Consider the following 23159-nt stretch of genomic DNA (forward strand, 5'->3'; position numbering starts at 1 on the left):
TATATTAATATAAATTGTAAATCAGAAATACATTTATGCAGCTATTTTTCTACTCAGGAAAAAGCAGAAGTATTTAGTCTACAAAGCAATTAAGATGCCCGATCAATATAACAATGTGTTATATTGTAAACTAATTGATACAGTTTCAGTCATCAAACACTAATTAAACCATGCATCTAGTATTCAAGGGCTTTAGTCTAGACTTTAAAGAGTGTATATGAACATCGATTTGATAACACCAGGCAGGGGTCTGACAGCTGCCTAGGATATCTATCATAAATTGAAATCTGCCTTGCAGAGGAAAACTAAATATCAGAATTAGGAGCAGATCTAAAAGAATGTACTGCATGGTGCAAAATACATATACAGCTACATGGAGATTATATTTCATGACATTTGATGAAGGTACATCAATAGTCAACTTTAAAAATAGCTAACTATTAACTTTAAAATGTTACATATAAAAGTAAGCCTGCTTTATGTAAATCATGTTAATTTGCAACAATTTCTTGCTTGTCGTATATCTTAGAACATTATAAAGTCAAACAACCATTTAAGTTGATCCACTATGTGGTGTATGAATGCTTATTTATTATCTCCACTTTACTGTTATGCTTTAAAAAGTCATGGCACTCACTTACATTAGAGTTTTCTAATTATATTTGAAATTTCTTCTTCAAAAGACTAGGAAATTCTATTTTAGTTGGTTAGGCTATATCATTCCTTCATGAAAATATGTTCTTACTGTACACCCATTTGATGCTTTTAGAATTTCCTGCACTTGTAAGCCTTACAAAACATGGGAGATAAACCCTTGCTGACTCTACTGGTTCAGCTCAGGAAGTGGGGACTTTGAGCTTACTTTTTAAAACTAAGAAAACTTGACAGCTTCAAATTTATATCTTAAAGGGATATAATAGTTCACAAATTTGATAACAAAATGGTAGTACAAAATGTTGGGTGCCTGTCTTTACTTTGAAATATAGTGAACAAATGTTGGCTCAGCTATCCTTCAAGCTAACTTCAGCGTTATGGACAACTTTACTTAAAAACCTGCATGAAAGAGTGAGGACTATATTAACCAATGGGGAGTCGTAAAATGAATCCTTTGGGGTAGCTGGAACCTCAGTACATCATAGTAAAATGCTATATATCGTTTATGACCACATTTGTGCTCTTTATTGTGGGATCATTAGCCACCTCCTTAAACTGGATGTCCTGAGCACAGACAACTGTGGCTTAAGCCGTGGGGATCAATTGCTTTACCTGATATATATATATTAGTAGCAGTGTGCTGTAATGGCTCACTGTTAAAATAAACCTGCTGTAGAACAACATCCTGGTGGAGTGCGAGTATAATTTCTGTTGGTGGTAAATTAATTACAGGGAATGCCCGTCCCTGAGACTCGCACCGGCTGGGAAAAGTGTGCCCTCGGTAACGGGATTACGTTGGTGGATATATATGGATATATATATATATATATATATATATATATATATATATATATATATATATATATATATATATATATATATATATATATATATATATATGGGATCTGATTGTCCCCTGTACAACTAAATAAAAGGAGAACATGATTTATGGATGAGGATGTATGCTCAAAACACATGCATCTTCTTAAGACAGCAGTGGTATGTGAAACATTTGGATTTGGAGATGATGAAAAAAGGGAAATAACCTAAACAGCAAGCTGTTAGCCAGTATTGGGCAAGGGTAAAAGGCTGCCATATAAGATCACCAAATAAGATCACCCGTTTTAGAATAGGTTAAGCTAGATGAAACATTTCTTTAAAAGAAATCTTTGACCCAGAAGAGAGAAGTATATATTAAAGGCTCAAAACGTAGCAAAACATAAATTTACACAATATTTTATGATTTCTCCTCTATAAGAAATTTCATGATATTCTAATTACAATTTTGAATTAGTCCACATGTTGTTTATGATTGCCTTCCCTTTTGAAAATGGTGAATTTACTATAATTACATTCCAGTCTTAGCTTGGGTGGATTGATAGATCAATAGCGCTAGGTACTGGGCCCACACTTGGAACTTCTAGGTTACTCTCCAGACACTTATGCAATAGTAGATCAAGAATAAAGCCCTTGACTAGGAATGTGCAGTATAGGAAAAAACAGCTTGCTGTAACATACCCTGGGCCACCAGTACTTAGCACACATCGTAAAGTACAGGAAAAATGTAAAGACAATTAATAAATAACATACAAACAAAACTGTAAAACACAATGATGAATGAAGAGAGCAACAGATCATCATATTTAATGCAGTTGGAACAGCAAATGTTCATGCTAAGTTAGTGTCATAAAGAAAGTCATTCTGAATCAATAACCCCCACAAACTGGAACACAGCTCATGAGCTGTGGTGAGTGACATAAACAGAGCTGTTTATTATTTGTGGTGTCATGCATTGCAAGGTTAAGAATTATTGACTGTTGTAACATATTTAAGATTGCAAAAGATGTTAGTAGCATTCCTACAATAATATAACATGGAATTATGTAATAAAAAATGTTGATCACTGTATTAAGGAATCCATATTATTCAGGGATGTGATGCCTACATGATTCATATACTTCTCATGATGCTTTCACTTCTCAGCATTACCTAGTAAAAACCTATTTTCATTTCCCCTGCATACACTTGGACCTGATGATTTAGGACCACATCTTTAGGTTCCCGGGCAAATGGAGTGGGTATCGCCCTGTGCTCTGACACATGGGTGGAGGCAATTGGGAAGCAGATATGGAAAAGTGAGGGCCCACAAAGTTAAACAAGCATTTGCAATACAATGGGTCTCCAATTTACGCGAGACCTATTGCATTGCAAATGGTTGGCAACTTGGCATCACGGACAACGCAAGGGAGGGTGGGGGAGAAGGCACGGACATCGGTAGGGAGGGAGGGGGGGAGAAGGCACGGACATCGGTAGGGAGGGAGGGGGAGGAGAAGGCACGGACCAAGCTGTGTGAGGCTACGTGCGCACAAAGGCAATAGTAAATGCCCCTTGTAACAACCAAGTAAAGGGGCCAGTAGCCATGGGAGGACACAAATGCCTACATGGCTGTACTAAGGAGGGACTAACAAACCTCATAATGAGTCAGAAGACAGCCTTTACAAAAGACAAACACACAAGCCAATGAAAAATAAGGGCGGTGGAGTAGGCGAAGCTTCTCTCCGTACTGAACTACCACAGCTCTTCGCAGAGCAACGCTTGTGCGCTGCCTTGCGCTCGACCTAAAAATTGAGCTTTTGGTTTAAGAAAGTGTTCTCACCAGTACCTTGTCTGCCAAACTCTAAATCAGACCCAAAGTCCTTTGACACTCTATAACCTGCTAAGCAATGTATGATAATTGTGCCGTCAAACAGTGATGCACACAGGCTCAATAAAAAATAAAACTACAGTACAATAATGCTACAGCTCTCTCAATGGTCCTCAATTAAATGTAGAGAAAAAGGCCAACTTACACCGCTGCCCAAACGTTCTCATTCCAGTAGCATTCTGCAGGACAGCAGCCAACACAATGTAACTAATGCAGACACTCGATTAACAGAACACACGAGCTAGAGCCACTTGTTCAACAGCACTATCATCTATGATGGTGAAGGCATTCTATTTAGTTCATTTTACAATCCACCAGTTTACGCTTTCACAGAACTGCCACCAGTTCACACTTTCACGGAACTGTGGCAAACAACCCCACAGTCTGGTATTTAACAGTATTACTGACACAGAAATGCTCTTTGTGACAGAATAAGGATTGAACCCAAGTCGTTACTTCTATTTGTAGGATGACTAAACATATTAAATCAAGTTGAAAGATTATTTTATTCCCGTTTTTCACGTATCTATTCCTTGATTCATTCTGGAAGGGTGTGCCTCCTTATTTATTATGTAACATGCCCTTCTACTGTTTCTTTTCCCCTGTTCTCTAAATACTGCTTATGCTTTTCACTCATCTTCCTACTTGCATGTTTAAACAATAACCTGAATCTCATACACGTTATTCTCGCCACTCTATTCAATCCAGCTCTCAAGATGCACAAGCAACCAGAATTAGAGCCTTGATAATAATCCTTAACTCTCCTGCTTTTTGCCTCTAGTGTAATGTCTCATATCCTAGTTTCTCATTTAAAAACTATCCTCATTTTATGTACATTAGAATGGTGCTAGTGTGATTCCACCCTTTCTGTATATTAACCTACATGTTGGTCTGGCTGCACAGACATCATAGTCTTTGCTTTGCCTAGCTCCTTTTATTGCTCTTGTGTCACTAAACACTGCTGCAATCTGAGAAATTGAGTCTGTTCATCAGAATATTCCTGAGAGTAATCAGCTTAGATGAAGTTATTTCTTACCCAAGCCCAGGAACATCCTCTTCAATGACCAGGTCAGAAAGAATGAAATGATGCTTGGCGATGAGGAACCGGTTCATTACAGATTCTCTAACCTATTTACAAATAAAGTACAGTGCATTGCATTTAACAACACTGAAACAACCCAACACATGTCCACAAAGAGAAACAGACTCGATGTTATGTGGAATCTCAATCACATCTGCTTAAAACTCGAGAGTCTCAGTAACTAGAGAGATTCAAAGACATTTACATCACTTAAATACTAATTTGCACAATGAACACAAAAGAACAAGTTACTTACCTTCGGTAACGATATATCTGTAAGAAACAGTAGTTAGTATTAGATTCCTTACCTTAGAATATCCCCAGGCGTCAGTCTGGATCCGGAAACTTTTGCGTAGCAGTACCCCTGCGCGTCGGTAGGCGTCGTCTGCAGGCGTCCCCTGCGGCTCCGCGTCCGTCGTCGGCGTCGTGCGCCGTGATGACGTCGCTGGAGTATATAGACGCCGCCTCCGCGCGCTGACGTCAGTTCTTTGCACACAGCTTTTCCGCGCCAGAACACGCAGAGCCATGTAAGAACCAACACTGGTGCCATGCGAAACTAGGGCCCTGAAGGGGATGACCTTAACCCTATGTATCAGTTCGCAGAACGGGGAGGATGGGCGGGGCGGTAAGGAATCTAATACTAACTACTGTTTCTTACAGATATATCGTTACCGAAGGTAAGTAACTTGTTCATCTGAAAGAAACAGGTTAGTATTAGATTCCTTACCTTAGAATAGATACCCCAGCAATACCAACCCCGGTGGTGGGTCTGCGAACCAATACAGCTTACACCAGAAAGTCCTGGAGGACAGAACGGCCAAAAAAGCCATCCCTCCGGACTTGACTGTCCAGGCAGTAGTGCCTCGCAAACGTGTGCAGCGAGGCCCACATAGCCGCCTGACAAATGTCCTGCAAGGGGACTCCCCGGCCCAGGGCAGTGGTAGCCGCCGTGGCCCCAGTGGAATGGGCTCTCAGCCCAACAGGAGGCTCCTTCCGAGCCAAAGAGTAGCACGCTTTGATGCACAGGACGACCCACCGAGAGATGGTTCGTTTATGTACCGCCCTTCCCTTCTTCGCACCCACGTAGCCAACAAACAGTTGGTCATCCACCCGGAACTGGCGTGTGCGATCTATATAAAATGAAAGCGCACGTTTTGGGTCCAGACGATGGAGCCGCTCTTCATCCTTTGAGGGATGCGGAGGCGGGAAGAAGGAGGGTAAGGTGATGGACTGCCCGATGTGAAAAGCAGAAACTACTTTGGGCAGGAAAGAAGGTCTAGTTCTCAGAACCACCTTGTCTGGATGAATGGACATGAAAGGAGGTTTGACAGAAAGAGCCTGGAGCTCACTCACTCTCCTTGCAGAGGTGATGGCAACCAGGAAGGCCGTCTTCAAAGTCAGGAGACGGAGAGGACAGGAATGAAGCGGCTCAAAGGGAGCGCACATCAAGAAAGTCAGAACCAGATTCAAGTCCCACTGAGGCATCACGAACGGAACAAGTGGATACATGTGCGTGATGCCCTTCAAGAATCTCGTTACAATAGGGGACTTGAACAAAGAAGGTTGATCAGGCAGCCTTAGAAAGGCCGAAAGGGCAGAAAGGTAGCCCTTGATAGTGCCCAGAGCAGAGCCCTGCTGGGCAAGATAGAGAAGAAAGAGGAGAACCTCGGATAGAGGGGCAGAGAGAGGGTCCACAGCCTTTGCTGTGCACCATGCCACAAATCTGTTCCACCGGCAGGCGTATACCGACTTTGTGGAGGGACGCCTGGCTGCCAGAATCACATCACAAACTTCAGGAGGCAAGTCAAATGGCCTCAACTGTCGCCGCTCAATCTCCACGCATGGAGGTGGAGACTGGACAGGTTCGGGTGGAGGACCGTCCCCTGCTGCTGCGACAGAAGGTCCTCCCGAAGGGGCAGGCGGATCGAGGGACCGACTGACATGCTGAGTAGCTCGGGATACCAGTACCTTCGAGCCCAGTCCGGAGCCACAAGGATAACTTGGGCCCGGTCGCGCCTGATCTTCTTCAGCACTCTGGGCAGAAGTGGTATAGGCGGAAAGGCGTACAACAGACCGCAGCTCCACTCGCGCCGAAAGGCATCGCCGTGCGAGTGCCGTCTTGGAAACTCCAACGCGCAGAACTGAGGACATTGCGCGTTCTCTTCCAGCCATTGTCAGAGACGCAGCGCCTCCTGGCAAAGGGTCCACGACCCCACTCCGCCCTGCTTGTTGCAGTACCACATGGCGGTGGTGTTGTCCGTGAACACCTGCACTACACTCCCGTTGACAAAGGGGAGGAATGCCTTTAGTGCTAGGCGAATCGCCCGCAGCTCCAACATGTTGATATGGAGCCGGGACTCCGCCGGAGACCAGATGCCTCTGATATCCGCCTCTCCCAAGTGGCCTCCCCAGCCCTGGAGGGACGCGTCCGTCACAACTACGTGCTCCGGTTGGGGAAGGGAGAGGGATCTGCCTCTGACCCAATCGCGGTCCGTAAGCCACCACTGCAGTTGTCTCGCAGTGCCCTCCGAGATCAAGACATGGTCGGACAAGTTGCCCTGATGCTGGGCCCACTGAAACTTCAGGTCCCACTGCAGAGCCCGCATCCGCCACCGGGCGTGATGCACCAGAAGGATGCAGGAAGCCATCAGCCCCAGCAGCCGCAGCGTCAACCTGACCGAAACCCGGGATAGTGGCTGAAAGATGGGAATCAAGGCCTGTATATCCCGGACTCGCCGTTCCGGAGGATAAACCCGAAACTGCGCCGAGTCGAGAACCGCTCCGATGAAAAGGAGCTTTTGAGAGGGACACAGGTGTGATTTCGGCACATTGATGGAAAACCCCAGCTCGTGCAGGAGGTCTGCCGTCATCTGAAGGTGGTGGACGACTGTCTGGGGCGAGCCCGCCTTCAACAACCAATCGTCCAGGTAGGGGAAGACTGAAACCCCTAGCCTGCGCAGATGAGCTGCGACCACCGCCATCACCTTTGTGAACACCCGTGGGGCGCTGGTAAGGCCGAACGGGAGCACGATAAACTGAAAGTGCTCGTGGCCTACCGTGAACCGTAGGTAACGCCGGTGGGCCGGCAGGACGGGGATGTGAAAATATGCATCCTGCAAGTCCAACGCTACCATCCAGTCTTGCGGGTCTAGAGCAGCCAAGACCTGAGAAAAAGTCAACATCTTGAACTTCTCCTTCCGGAGGAAGCCGTTGACGTTCCGTAGATCCAAGATAGGACGTAGGCCCCCATTGTCCTTCTTGGGCACCAGAAAGTAGTGGGAATAACAACCACACCCTACTTCTGGCCCAGGAACGCGCTCGATGGCCCCCTTGGCCAAGAGGGCCGTAACTTCCTCCTGCAGAAGTGTCAAGTGGTCCCCCGACACACGGTGGTTCTGTGGTGGCATGGCTGGAGGAGTGGTCTCGAAGGGGAGGGAGTAGCCCCTTCGGACGAGCTGCAGCACCCACCTGTCCGATGTGATAGTGCGCCAGCGGGAGAGGTGATGGCGAACCCTGCCACCCACTGGCGTCACATGGGCCTGAAAGCCCGGACTAGGAGGATTTAGAGGCCGATGCTGCGGGGGGAGGTGTGGTCTCACCTCGCCGTTGTCCCCGACCGCCTCCACGGCGGCCTCCACGGTTGCCACCGCGTTGAGAAGTGTTCTGCGGCGCGTGGCTGGCAGCACGTGTGGGACCGCCCCTTCCTTGGCCACGAAAGGAGCGAAACGAACCCGTTTGCTGGCGCTGGGTCGAGAGACCCAAGGACTTGGCCGTGACCCTGGAGTCCTTGAAGCGTTCCAGCGCGTGGTCCGCCTTGTCGCCAAACAGGTGACTGCCATCGAACGGCATGTCCATCAAGGTATTTTGGACATCTGCCGAAAAGTTGGCGGATCTCAGCCAGGCGTGGCGACGAATCGCCACCGTCGTGGACATCGCTCTGCCCAGTGAGTCGGTCGTATCAAGACCACACCTGATGGAGTATCTTGCTGCATCTCTGCCTTCAATCATAGCCTTGCCGAGCTTTGCCCGCACCTCCTGTGGGCATTCAGGCAGCAACTCCGCGACCGTATTCCACAGAGAGTGGGTGTAGCGGCCCAAGAGGCATGCGGTGTTGCAAGACCGCAGTCCCAAACTCAGGGACGAGAAGACCTTTTTACCATACTGGTTGTACCTCTTAGATTCCCGGTCGGGCGGGGCCGACGGGAATGCGGTCTGGGAAGTCGAGGCCTGGATCACCAGACTCTCAGGGGTGGGATGGGTGGACAGGAACTTGGGGTCGTCCGGACACGGACGGTGGCGTCTGGCCACGATCCTATCAACAGGCGAACCTGATGCGGCCTGGACCACGTGCCCAAAAGAACGTCTGTCAAGGCTTCGTTGAACGGCAGCAGTGGCTCCTGTGGGCATGACTGCGGTTTGAAGACCTCAGTGAGGATGTTAGGCCTCACAACCGCGACGGGGAGCTCAAGGTGTAAGGCCTTGGCAGCCCTCATCAACACCACTGAATAAGCAGCCCCAGCCTCCGAAGCCACAGTAGGAGGCGAGACAAAACCAGGGTTAGGAGAGTCGTCCAGACCACTGGCGTCACCCAAATCACCTGTCCAGTCCACATTGTACTGACACTCGCGTGACAGAGGGTCCTCAGACCCCTCCCAACCCTCTCCGTATTCTACATCTTCCCCATATTCGGAGTCAACAATGTAGACCGGCTCCTCGGGGTCCACAGGCCCCATCGGCGTCGGACTCGGCGTCGGGTGACGCTGGTCCGACTCCGCGTCTGGAGTTGGAGAGGTTATGGGGACGGCGCCGCCCGGAGCCGGCGCCGGAGCACCGGCGCCGCGCGGGGGCGTCGTCGGGGGCAACCCCGATGGAATCGGCGCCGGAGAGGCCAGTAGACCAGTCGGCGTCGACCCTGAGGGTCCCTGCGGCGCCGGGGCCGGAGCCGCCAGCGGCGTCGGAGCCGGATCACCCGACGGCGTCGAGGCAGGGGCACCCGAACCGCTAGGACCCCCGGACGGGAGCACAGGGCCCGAAGGCGCCGCAGGCCCCGTCGGAGGAGACAGTGCCCTCATGGCCATGAGGAACTCCTCTATCTCCTCAAGCGACGCGCCTTGCCCAGGGACCGTAGGGTATGGAGCAGGCCGCGCCGGCGACTCACGCGGAGCCGCGGGGGTGGGGCCACCCGAACCCCCGGCCGCATCGCGCGAGCGCCGGGGGGAGTCGGGGGTACGATAACGACGCCCCGACTTCTTGTGTTTCCTACCTGAGGAACCAGAGGAATGGTGACGACTTCCGGAGCGCTCGTGATGGCTCCGCGACCGCTCCCTCGACAGCTCCCTCGACCTCCGGCCGGACCGGGACCGCTTCCGACGTGGGGCCGACACCCTCAGCTCGAGTAGCTTGCGGGACCGCTCCCGCCTAGCTTTACTCGTCAGGGCCCGGCAATCGACACAGACGTCCACGGCGTGGTCGGGGCCCAGACACCGAAGGCAGAGTCGGTGATGATCCGTGACCGACATCGTGCGGTCACAGTCGTCACAGTTCTTAAAACCGGGCATCCTACCTGCACCGTAACAAGAATCAAAGATTCACAAAAAAAAACTTTGGTCAAAAGACCGGAGTACTGCACTTCTCGGATCTGCGCTAACTGGCGCGGAAAAAAGAAGAACTGACGTCAGCGCGCGGAGGCGGCGTCTATATACTCCAGCGACGTCATCACGGCGCACGACGCCGACGACGGACGCGGAGCCGCAGGGGACGCCTGCAGACGACGCCTACCGACGCGCAGGGGTACTGCTACGCAAAAGTTTCCGGATCCAGACTGACGCCTGGGGATATTCTAAGGTAAGGAATCTAATACTAACCTGTTTCTTTCAGATATGTATATTCTCCTTTCTGAAGCAATGCTAAAGTTGGCAGTATCACCTGTTTGGATACTAATGTTTATATTACAATTCAGCTGTGAGCTATGCAGGTTCCACATGTACTGACTTATTGTTAACCAAATAGTACAGATACATCAAATGAAGTTCTCATTTGAAATGTATACACCAGGTCCTACTTATATGTTCACCGATTAGGCTGTTTGGGCCTGGGTGTCAGGTCAGACTAGGGTAATGGAAATCCAGGTGAATGCATAGGGTGGTATCAGCAGGGAGGCACTAGATTCCTTTTATAAATAGCCAATTACAAAACGGGGGAGAGCGCACACTGCCAGGCATACTGGCACACAACTTCTCTAGATGCATTGTCTTAATGCAGTGCGTAAAAGCACTCACTTTAGTGGCAAGTCTTTAGTATGTTTTGTTGATGCAGATAGTTCTGGATATCTCTAGACATATGTTTCAGGATATTTGTCATTCTTCAGTAGACAGTAACACCTTAAATGTAGGTGTGCTGGAAATGCCACTCACAGTCTTATCGGGCTTCTGTACCATTCCTAAAATGTATTTGTAATTGTTTAAAAGCTCATCAGGAAAACAGGCTGATACATAAATTACGATAAAAATACAAACCGAAAAGAACTGTGTGTATGGTTTAAGCAGTACAGTTCAGATACCTATTCAAAGTACTACCATATTGGTGAGTAACTATGGCAGAAATGTGTGCAGGTGCCCTTAAAAATGTGAATGATCATCCAGTGACTCAGTGAGATATCCTGCGCATCCCTACCCCGTACACAAGTGAGCAGGTGCATGTGACTGATGTTAGTACTGAGAATTGGCCAAGACAATGAAGTTCTGGATGCGTTGTGAGATACACTCCGCCTCTTGGTGGGGCATACAGTACTAACAATATGAAGTAAAGTCTGTTGAGCAACCAGATATCGTAAAACGTTTCCTGCATTACCTGGTAACCTACATTATAAAATTGATGCAATCTACGATCAACTTTCCCTATTGGGTAACAAGGGTTTGCTCATTTCAGCGCACAAAAACTTTATTTTTACAATAAAAAAACATTTATCCACTTATTCCAACATGAATCCCAGGACACAAGTTATATTTGTAACAGTAGTGTCAAAGGCAAAAAAGCAAGAAGGGGTTCTTCTTTCAAAAAAATAAATATAATTCCATATCACATTTAAATTGTTTGTCACATTGGTACCAACCACTTACCACAAACGCCATCAGTAGTTGCAAAGTTAAAAAAAACAGGAAGAAGCTCTCATCAGGAACCTCCCTTGTTAATTAAAGGCTCACCTTCTGCAGGTACTTGGCAACAAGTACTCTGTGAGCATCAATGTGGTCCACATTGCCTTTATCATCCCGGTCATGTAATCTCTTCTCATAAGCCTGAATGCAAGAAAATGGTTATCAATAAACAAACATGATCACTAATCAAATAATGTATATCAATTCTTCCAGAAAAAAACATTCAGTGAATTATTCCATTTACTAATTACTCTCTGCAGCTCAAATAGTCATTACATTTTATTAACAGTCTAGAGTGGTGACATGCATTTCGACAACCTATGTCCATTGGGAGATTTCAGTTTTTCAATTGATTTTTTTTTGTAATATATGATGGCAGATATTGTTTATAATGATAAGTGGTGCATGTTGTCCACCCTGAGCGAAACAGATGGGTCTCTGTATCTGACCCGCGCTCCATCACAGCCAGCCAGAACTTATAACTTTCCCTTGGTCTAGCGAGACCAGATGACCTCAAGTGCCAATTTGTGCTTTTAGGGGATGTATTCAATAAGAAATGTATAATCTAATAACTCCAGTTCTACTGTTTGGATTTTTGTCGTTCTGGTATTATTTTATTTAATAAAGTTTACTCTATTTTACTCTTTACTGCACCAGGGGAAGATCCCAGATCATCAGGCCACACACAAGGAAGTGAAGGGCTGACCGAGCCAAAAAGCAGTATTTTGGTCTTGTCCCTAATTATTTTGCTTCTAATGGTGAATGCAAAAAACACCATGTAAAACTTTATAGAGATTACAGGGGCATCTTGTAGTTTCAGAAAATGCAGACATCCATCAGCATACATATGATATTCAATCTTGTAGGAATCTAGAATTGCTGTTAAAGGGGCCATGTAAATGTTAAATAGAGTGGATGAAAAAGCAGAGCCTTGAAGAGCACCAAAATAGAAGTCAGGTGTTCTTGAAAGGAAAGGGACAACGTTTACCAGACGTGTGTGAATATGTAGGAAGAAGAAGCTCTGAGCCAGGTCTGTACCACCTAAAATTGCTGAAGATTCCAGTTTATTTAGTAGCACCTTATGATTGAAGGTGTCCAATGCAGCAGAAAGGTTAAGTAATATTGGCACACAAGGGAGGTCTCAGTTCCGAACTGATGGGAACTCCTCTTTTTTGTGTAATACAGTGATTTCCATGCTTCTTTGCGGCCTAAAACATAATTGGAAATCAATGAGGAGGCAACTGGATTCCAGGTAGGAGGAAAATTATTGTGAGAGGACCATTTAATGTATTTTGGGCACACAGGGATGGACAGGAATGTATCTGTCATTATCCAAAATGGTCTCTCTAAAATGGATTTTGTTGAAATAGAACTTTTGATGGCCTGCTGGTTAAGCATCTATTTATGACGTTAGTGCTAAAGTTAGGAGGCTGAGATTGATGTCCTAGGGAGGAGAGGATTTCCTGAAGGAGATACAGATTTTGCTGACTTCAGCTTCTATCACAGGCACAGGCTCTTAAGGAGCAGCCACTTGAGTAGGGAGTAGGGTGACTGACATCCATGTGCAGATTGAAAAAACAATGGATTTAACCCAGATCTGTGACTGGGGTGAATGTTTGAGTGTTCAGCATTGCGTCCATCAACTGTTCTTTTAGCATTTGTCACCCTAAGTGGGAAGGGTATACCCAGACGTGGGTCCCAAGCTTGCTACGCCACCAGATTAAAGATAGCCTGGCTGATGAGGACTGAACCCCCAAAACTGGTCCTAGGATGCTTTTTTCTGGTCCAGGGAGGACCTGGCCTGGCAGTTCAGGCTGGCCTGTTCTCATGGGGAGCAGGGTCAAGGCTGATTTGCATATGGCTGGGTCTAAACTGGAATGGTGTGGCATGCAAAAAACCAATGGATTTAACCCAGATCTGTAACTGGGGGTGAATGTTTGATTGGTTCAGGATTCTATCCATCATCTGGTCTTTTTTCAGATTCAAAGAATCAACAATTCTGGATCTTGGAATGACAGTTTTCTTGGTGAAGAAAGTCATGGGGTTGTTGCAGAATTTGGACGATGGAGCAACAAAGCTTTGGTGGGTGCTAGCGGAAACCAGATCCTTGTAGATGACGAAAAGTTCCTTGTTGGAGTCAAAGGATGCAGTTCTGCTAGACCTGTAGCATTCCTTTGTTGCTCTTTTATTTATTTATTTATGCGTTTTTATATAGCGCGGACTTTACCCGAAGGCGTCAGAGCGCTTCACAATAGGAACAGAACATTACAGGTGAACAACTTACAAAAGCTGACGTTAAGTTACCTGAGGTAAAAGTGACAATTGTGAGCAAACAAAACACATGAGGTAGCAAACAGTGCATTACAGGAGGAAAAAGTGACAAGTGTGCAGGTTACAAGAGAAAACAAAGTACAATTAGAGGTAAAATACTGCAATATATGCTGGACACTCAGGCACAAGAACAAACGTTACGTAGGCAATGGTGGCACTTGTGCAAGTATCAAAGGCAAACAACATGTGAGAGGTAGCAGACAGTGCGTTACAAGAGAAAAGTGGCGTGTGCATGTTACAAAAGAGTACTAAACACAGGTACAAGGATAATACTGCAATAAATGGCAAACACTTCAACCACAAGAACACACTGGGAAGGAACTTCCATAGTCATGGAGAATAGAGTTTTCAGTAATGGGAGGTCTTCCTTCAGATAATAGAGAGAGGGCGTGAATTACTTTTGGAGGTGTCTTTGGAGGAGGAGAACTTTGAGGTCCGTTTTGAAGGCCTGGGAGGAGGTGGTGGTTCGGAGCTGAGGCGGAAGTGAGTTCCAGATTCTCCATCGATCTTTCCTTCTTGAAAGTGGGAGGTTCAAGCAGTAGATTTTCTGCATTACGTGATGGTCTAGTGCCTCCAGAGAGTTCCAGTTTATTCACCAGGTATCGAGGAGAGGAGGAGTGCAAGGCTTTGTGGGTGATACAGGCAGTCTTGTAGATAGCTCTAGCCTTGATGGGAAGCCAGCGGAGGGTGGATAACATCGGTGTGATGTGATCGCTTCTTTTGGCCCCATAAAAACGAGCTGCTGAATGGAGAAAAGATCTAAGGGGGGACAAGTGGGATTTGGGGAGGCCAGTAAGAAGAGAATGGCAGTAGTCCAGTATGGAGAGAACCTGCAATTGCACCAGGGTTTTAAGGTCCTGCTACGGGAAAAAACGATGAATTCCCCAAAGAAGGCGCAGTTGGTATTGAGCAGACTTTGCAATGGAATTGATGTGGGAAATTAGATTGAGTTTTTGTTGAGTATGACACCAAGGGATTTTGCGCTGAATGTGGAAAAGTAAATTTTGCCATGTTCTGTGTCCCTACGCCTCATCCATCATATGTTATGTGTGCATGATCAATATGCATATGTTATTCCCCATTTCTGATTAAAGACGCAATTACAGTTGTGTCCACCTCTGGTATGCTATTTTCCAGTCCTCGTGAATACTACGAATATCAGGCCTATGTAAGTAATGTTGCCACGTTTCTCAGTGTGCACGTTATTCAATTATAAAGTCCCCGTTTCCAGGCCTCACAAGGGTCCGGACCACAGATTCAGCTCCTGTCTCCTGAAAGCCTCGCTGAGGAGCGATACAGCCCCCACCTGTATCCTCGACCCTTCACTCACTTCCTGCCTTGCAGTGCCCGGTGCACCCCGGCTCTGCCTCTGAGTCTGCCAAAAGTATGTTATAGTTCCTGCTATCAGTTCAGTCCTCCTCCTCTGCATTCCTAAGCTACTGAACTGCATCAATAGTTTCCGTCATTGTCTAGCCTTCTCGTCTCCATGTTAGAGAAATACTGTATTTAATGGTCATTTAATATTCTTCACGCATTACATGTAGAATAATGCATGGTCCAGTCTTAGAATCAAGTTAGTTTTTCCCCTCATGACTTCTAGTTTATATCAACATGTTCCCTAAACAGTAGATACCAGATAGGGTTTAGGTACATGTCGCTCCGACCCTCCAGACTTTAGTCTCTGCTCCTAGCACAGAGTTCGTAGCCCCCAGCTTCTCCTAGTAACACGTCATTGCCAGTTTTCGCGCACCATTAGGTTAGAGGTCCCGGCTCCTTAGGTAGCCCCCTCCAAAGTTTCCGCCCATTCATGACATATTCTGTTACGTTTTGCATCACATGTCTATGTATACTCCCAGTTACACCTCTTATTTTTCTTATCTCTCGCGACTGCTACGCGTCACGCCTTCTACTCCACCTACTGTTACGCCTACTGCAATGTAATGCTATGTGTTTGCGCTATGTATATAAGTCAATGTTTTGTTATTAAATGTTAGCGCGCTCATCCCAGACCTAGCCCCAGCAGCTGCTGGGCCTCTTTTCCCCTGCTGGGCCCCAGTTGTCCTGCTGGGCCCTGTCATTCTGTTCCTATGCAGGTTGTCCTGATCCTGTCCTTATGCTGTAATAAACCTGCAGAAACTCCTACTACCTCGAATCTTGACTCTTATTTATTGAGCTATCTGTTATGCTATAAGTCTAGTCAAAAATAGGGTATTATTTATTTATTTACCACATAATGGCGCCCGAATAGGGACTTGCCCTTTCCCCACGCGTCGGTGAAGCCACGCCGACCCCCTGACCCTCTGCAGTCGTGACGGAACCATACTGGCCAAGTGCAGATATTTCTGCTTCAAGTATCCCTCAGGCCCACGGAGGAGACGGAGGAGGCGGTCCAGCATCCGAACGAGACGGTGGAGGAACGCGGCGAGTCCCGACCAGAGCCCAAGCCGAGAGTCCAAGGTCCGAGGTATCCGGAGGCCCACCCGTAACTGAAGTCCGAAGTCCGAAGTCCGTCGTAGTCCAGTCCCGTTCGAGGCCTTCCGTTCCGTGCTGCCCGGTGAGTACCATTGCTGGGGTAGTGTCTAGACAGGGTCAGTCTAAATTGACTCCTGGTCCGTGGGTTGGTGGTACCCAAGCCCACAAACGAAGTGTTCACCTAGGTGGATACGGGTCTTGATGCGTTCCTTTATGGGACCGGTATGTTCCGTACTGTTACAGCAGTGCATCCAGTAACTCTAGTCTGTTCCGTTCTCGAGAATTCTGTTCTGTTTCTGTTTTCAGTATTTTCAGGTAGTATTCTGTTCGAACTGTTATGTTATGATATTGTTTAATGTATTTCCAATGTCGTGGTATGCCTGAATTGTTTTCCCAATTGTTATTGTTTTTCGTGTATTGTATTGTGTTCCGATTCAAGTTTAGAATGCCGCTCTTTTCCAAGTTACGTCAGTTAAAAACTAGAAAGGGTCTGCTGGAAGCAGCAGTTCCTGTTCCGCCTAGGGACAGTCCAGGTCACTTTATGTATCAGAAACATGGCATAAGCGCCATATTGTATCTAGATTTATGGGTAGAGTATACCAAACAGTTAGAAGAAAAGTATAGATGGCCCGTATCGGGTACATGGGATGCCGAATGTATCATGCGAGTAGAAGAAGCATTATGGAAAAAGAAAGCCAGACAGTCACAGAAAGATGCCATCGAGTTATGGCGTAAGGAAGCGCATAGAAGAACGGAAAAGGAAGTCAGAAAGTCAGAGTTAAGTAGAGAATCCCAAGAACGAGCCCAAGAAAGAGAATTAATCGAGATAGGTGAACAAGTCAAAGTCGAACAGTCAGACAGACAGAGGCATGCCCTTATTAAGGGTATGTACCCTCTCCTTGCCGAAGGCTTGCCAAAAGCGACCCCAGAGGCACCCAGTAATTTCCCGCCACCATTAGTTCCGACCAAGCTACGTCACCAACCGACCGCAGCTGATATTTTTATTTCGTCCTATTTGGACGACACAGTTCCAGAATATGCCAATCCTGTTCGCGCTCCGCCTGTCCCTGTAAATCAGGCACTTCCCGTTCCTCCAGACACCGGAGTACCTGTTACGGTACCCCCGGGTCAGCCTGCCATACAAGTTCAGCCCACGTTACAATTACCGACCCTGCAAGCACGAAGAATGTCAGTCGAAGATTCTAGTCTAGGGGCCGTAGGAGGAGGTCCTCCTCAAACCCCACCGCCACACAAGCGTTTATCAGCACTCGAATTACATGCTCAAGCATCACAGCGTACTCCTAAAAGTAATAAGTCTGTTACAGAAATCAGACAAGCCCTTGCCGAATGTGTCTATGACACAGTCCCAGGCGAATATAATATGGTTTTATATTCAGTACGCGTAAGAAGGGTGACCGAGTATCTAGTCACCTTACCAAATATGAAAGAAGATCTAGACAGAATATATCGTTTCATCCGTACAGGGGATGATCCAGAAAGTATTGGCGAGATTATGTCTCAAAGGAAAGCCGAGATTCAGCTCATGATATTAAAATTCCTGATCAATTGTCTAATAAGAGAACAAGATTACCCGTCTAAAGATCCCGCCGAAATGAGAATCCTGACAAGGTGGAGTGATAATATAGCCGAGGGTAAGCACAAGACCATTAGTGCCATGGAAAGTATGTACAAGAAAATTCGTAAAGAAATAATAAGGTTACACGAACAGCGTAAAGCAGCACAAATAAGCGAGAAAGAAAGTATCTCTGATCCTGAAGAGGAAGACGAGAATCCCGCCAGAATAGCGTATGTAGGAAAATCCAGATTTCCAGATCGCCATTTACGTCCAGAACCTAAGTCTATTTTTCATCATCCAGCACCAGAACAAGGCTCCCTAGAACAAGTATTTCAAGCTACCGATCACATTCTGAAATCACGAGTCGGATATAGCGAATTAAGTACCATGCACGAACAAGAACTAGCCCGATCAGCAGTCCGATGGATTACTGATTCTACCACTTTTCCAGACGAAATAGTGGCACAAATGTTTCTGAAACTGCCCCCAGCCGAGCAACGACTGGTGGGTATGTATATGATCCAGCACCTCATTACCCTGTATGAGGGTCAACATTCTGATCCAGGCCCGTTACATGATATCCTGAACGAGTTACTCCAGTACAGATGGAGAGGTCTAGGTACCGATTTAATTAGTGTCATTCTAGAACAGCGCCACAAGTATAGAACGTTCCTGAACCCGCATTTTGTTCATGTCTCACCCCCAGAAAGTAAACCATTCTACATAGACAGACAGAATCCGCTACGAGAAGTCCACCCAGTCCAAGGGGCGGGTGGCGTAATGCAACGAGTGTTTGTATACACTCCGATATCAAAGATGGAACTTCTTGAAATGAAGAAATTAATCCCCTGTCATGACAAAGATCCAGCGGGGTTCCATAGAGAATTAAAAGACATGCTCCGTATGGGAGAATACACTTACCCAGATATCATTAAAATGTTAAAGGTCCTGTTACCCGCAGGGGTGTATGAAAAGTTAAAGGAAAAAGAATGGGAGGTGGGAGAGAAAAAGATCGATTGGGCAGCTCTAGAAGCTGAAGACAGGGCACGAGTACCAGGTACCGGTCTTGGAGATAAATGTAAAGAATTACCAGAATTATTGATTCAAGTTTTACCCAGATTACTGACAACTAGAAAAGAAGACTGGGATGCAATCTCAGCCTGTAAACAGAAACAAGATGAGGATATTAGTGATTTTTATTCTAGATTTGAGAAATGTTTCAGTATTAACAGTGGTCTCAAGACAAGTAGTGAGTCATACCCTCACCTTTTCGTTACCAAATTAGTCGAGAATTCAAGTCCACAAATTAAAAACCGAGTTTTGAAAGTCGAAAGCACCTGGCAAGCAAATACTCCGTCCCAGATGCTCCAGATGCTCCAGTATCACCAGAATAGAATCAGAGAAGAGCAAGAACACGAAAGAAAACGTATGAAAGACACGAAAATGAAAGTGCTAGTTGCACAGTCTATTCCTCAAGACAGTCAGAAGAGGGGTCCGAATCAAGCCAGTCATCCTGCGGCTCCCGTTAAAGGGAACTGCAATTATTGTAAACAGCCAGGTCATTTTATAAACGAGTGTGCAGTTCTGAAACACAACATAGCTACTGGTAAGACTAAAGAAAGACCACGTCCGCCGAGACAAGAACAAGTTTCACAGACTCCTCAGTCACAGAATGCACCACAGACAGTTACAGTACCGCAGCCTATTGCTGCAACACAGCACGTTACATCGCAGATGTACCAGTATGCACAGTCTGAGTATCCAGAGTACCAGTCATATTCATGAAACAGCCTAGAGAGGGAGGTAGGCTTGCCTCTCATCGAGATTCCTGTAGATCAAGAGGGTCCCTATGTTCATAGTCAAGTATTAGGGAAAGACAGAAAGTTTTTGATCGATACAGGGGCAAGTAGGACCACAATTAGTCACGCCGAAGTACCAGGGGCTCCGCTCTCAGGCTCAAGAAATGTTTCCCTTGGATTTTCAGGAAAACCCATAGTTAATGAAATATCTAAGCCAGTTACTCTAGAAGTAGGTCCATTGTCCCGTACTACTGATCTGTTACTTACTAAGTCATGTCCAGAAAATCTATTAGGTATTAAGACACTGAAAGAATTAGGTGCAGTTATTTGCTGTTCCCCAGAGGGAATACGTCTGTTCCTACGTGACTTTAAGGGTCACTATGTATTACGAGATTTTGATTCCAGATTGTCTAATGTTCCGCAGCATTTATGGGCGCAAGGTCCAACTGATGTAGGTTACATGCAAATCACACCCCATCGTGTGACTCTCAAACCAGGTGTAGTGTTACCACGAATCAGGCAGTACAGATTGCCACCTGAGGCTGTAGCAGCCTTATCCAAAATTATTGACGAGCTCATGGCTCAAGGAGTAGTTGTAGAAACTGACTCCAATGTATGCAATTCTCCGATCATTCCAGTCATGAAACGTACTGATCCAAATGCACCCCCAGTATATCGATTAGTGATTGATTTGCGAGAGCTTAATAAATGTATTATTCCTCAGTACCCAGTTGTCCCAGATATTTCTTCCCTGTTAACAGCCATTGATTCCGAAGCCATGTTTTTCACTGTTATTGACCTCAAGAATGCATTTTTTAGTGTTCCAATTCATCCAGATAGCCAGTTTCTTTTCGGATTCTGTTTAAATGGAAGGAGCTATATGTTTACACGCGCTCCTCAAGGTTTCACAGAAAGCCCTAGTATTTACAGTCAAGCACTCAAGAGACAACTAGACAACATTCACATGCCAACTGACACTGCCCTGCTCCAGTATGTCGATGATCTACTGATCACAGCCCGTTCTGAACGTGCTTGCGAGCGAGCATCACTTACAGTTCTGTATTTTCTAGCCGAGATGGGGCACAAGGTGTAACCTTCGAAGCTTCAATTCTGTGTCCAGCAAGTGGTATACTTAGGACACTTGCTGTCCAAGAGGGGTAGGCAGTTGACACCCGACCGTATCCAGTTAATAGCGAGTCTTCCCCAGCCCAGAACCCAGAAGGAGGTACGTGCCTTTATCGGCCTTACTTCTTATTGTAGACAATGGATTCCCCAGTATGCATTTCTAGCCAAGCCACTGATACAGTTAACGACACAGGAGGCAGCCGTATCGACTGTCCTCCCTTGGACATCTGACCATACACTTAGTTTCAACGAGTTAAAGAAAGCCCTATGTCAAGCTCCAGTTCTAGCTACACCGAACTACAGTAAGCCTTTTACACTTTTCGTTACTGAACGCGAAGGTACAGCATTATCTGTCCTCACACAAGATCAAGCAGGTCAATACAAGCCCTGTGCTTATTTTTCGAGCACATTAGATCCAGTCGCCCAGGCGTTGCCTGCGTGCCTCAAGTCAGTTGCAGCCACAGCACTAGCTATCAGACAAAGTGATTCTATAGTTCTAGGACATTCCCTGACAGTACAAGTTCCACATTCAGTAGAAGTTCTTTTAAACCGAACACAAACTCAGCACTTGACAATTGCACGTTTAACAGGTTATGAATTGACACTGTTCCAGCCACACATAGAAATTAGACGCTGCAACGTCCTGAATCCTGCTACACTGTTACCATCAGTTAGTTCAAATCCAGACACACATGATTGTGTGGAAGTAGTTAACATTACGACAAAGCCAAGACAAGACCTGACAGACATTCCGTTACCAGATCCTGACCTGACACTTTATGTGGATGGTTCATGTATGAGAACTAGTACAGGAGAACTAGTCGCCGCATATGCAGTGACTACTGACACTGAAGTTATTGAAACACACCGTATTGATACCCTGTCCGCTCAAGCAGCAGAGCTAGTTGCTCTGACACAAGCCTGTATACATGCCAAGAACCTGAAGGTTAATGTTTACACAGATTCACGTTACGCATTCGGAGTTGTACACGACTTCGGAGTGCTCTGGCAGGAGAGAGGTTTCATGACTTCTCATGGAACCAAGATTCAGCATGGTCTCCTTATTCAAGCCCTGTTAGATGCCATACATTTACCGACATCTATTGCTATCATGAAGTGCAAAGCACATACGAAAGTCACTGACATTATTTCCCAAGGTAATGATTTAGCAGACCGCACAGCCAAGCTTACAGCACAGACACCAGACATTCCAGTTAATCAGACACAGACACATACTCCAGATCCGATTACATGCATGACAGTTAAGGACCCTACTCAAGATGTCATAGATATCCAGTCACATGCTACTCCTGATGAAATCAAGAAATGGTCTGTACAAGGAGGGGTCCAGACAGATCAAGGATGGTTAACGAAGGGTAGAGCCACATGGTTTCTTCCCGATTCTATGGTTCAAGTCATTATCAATACCGCACATAGTCCAGCACATTTAGGAGAAAAAGCTATGTTAGACAGTATCCAGACCATTTGGTTCAACAAGCATTTACGAGCTGCAGCCAAGCAGAAAGTCCGTACCTGTATGATATGTTGTCAGTTTAATCCAGGTAAAAGTGTCCCGGTGGAACAAGGTGGTTTCCAGCCCCCTGACCACCCTTTTGAGGTCCTCCAGATGGATTATATTCAAATGGAGCGATGTCGAGGTTTCAAGTATGTCCTTGTAGTTGTATGCGCTTTGTCCAGGTGGACAGAAGCATATCCAGTCCCAGATTACACAGCCGCGACCACTGCCAAGCAGTTGGTTCGTGAATTCTTCCCTAGATATGGACTCCCTAGAGTCGTATATTCTGATAACGGCCAGCCATTCTCATCTGAACTCATGAGACACGTTTCCCTGTTGTTAGGGTACCAGTGGAAGTTCCATTGTGTACGCCATCCAGAAGCAGCTGGACTAGTCGAAAGGCATAATCAGACTCTGAAAATCCGTATAGCAAAAGTATGTAAAGACAAGGGTGTGGATTGGTTAGTAGCTTTGCCAGTCGCTCTGTTTTACATGCGTATGGTCGCACATTCCAGATCAGGTCTGTCCCCGTATGAGGTCGTTTTCGGCCGCCCCCCTAACATGTGGGGTACTCCTAGACCCCGAAGTATTACCGATGTTTCATGTAATATGTTGACAGATTACCTAGCTTCCTTGATGTCTGCCCTCAACTCATGTCGTTCACAGGTTGCCGCCGCATTTCCAGACAATACTGAGGTGGCACCGCACGAGATCGTTCCAGGCTCCCTAGTGATGATCAGAAATTTT

The 23159-nt window shown here is 46.3% G+C and overlaps 1 protein-coding gene across 1 annotated transcript in view; it reads right to left on the bottom strand.

Moving 5' to 3' along the window:
* Positions 1-23159, bottom strand: part of CC2D2A (coiled-coil and C2 domain containing 2A) — a 527307-nt gene that overhangs the window by 171515 nt on the left and 332633 nt on the right. The window contains exons 21-22 of the mRNA XM_078678452.1: positions 11642-11734; positions 4395-4486 (exon numbers count right to left, since the gene is read on the bottom strand). Of these exons, the coding sequence (XP_078534578.1) occupies positions 4395-4486; positions 11642-11734 (185 nt within the window). The remainder of the gene's footprint in view (positions 1-4394; positions 4487-11641; positions 11735-23159) is intronic.

Source organism: Lissotriton helveticus, chromosome 2_2 (assembly GCF_964261635.1).
Source record: "Lissotriton helveticus chromosome 2_2, aLisHel1.1, whole genome shotgun sequence".
NCBI classification, from domain to species: Eukaryota; Metazoa; Chordata; class Amphibia; order Caudata; family Salamandridae; genus Lissotriton; species Lissotriton helveticus.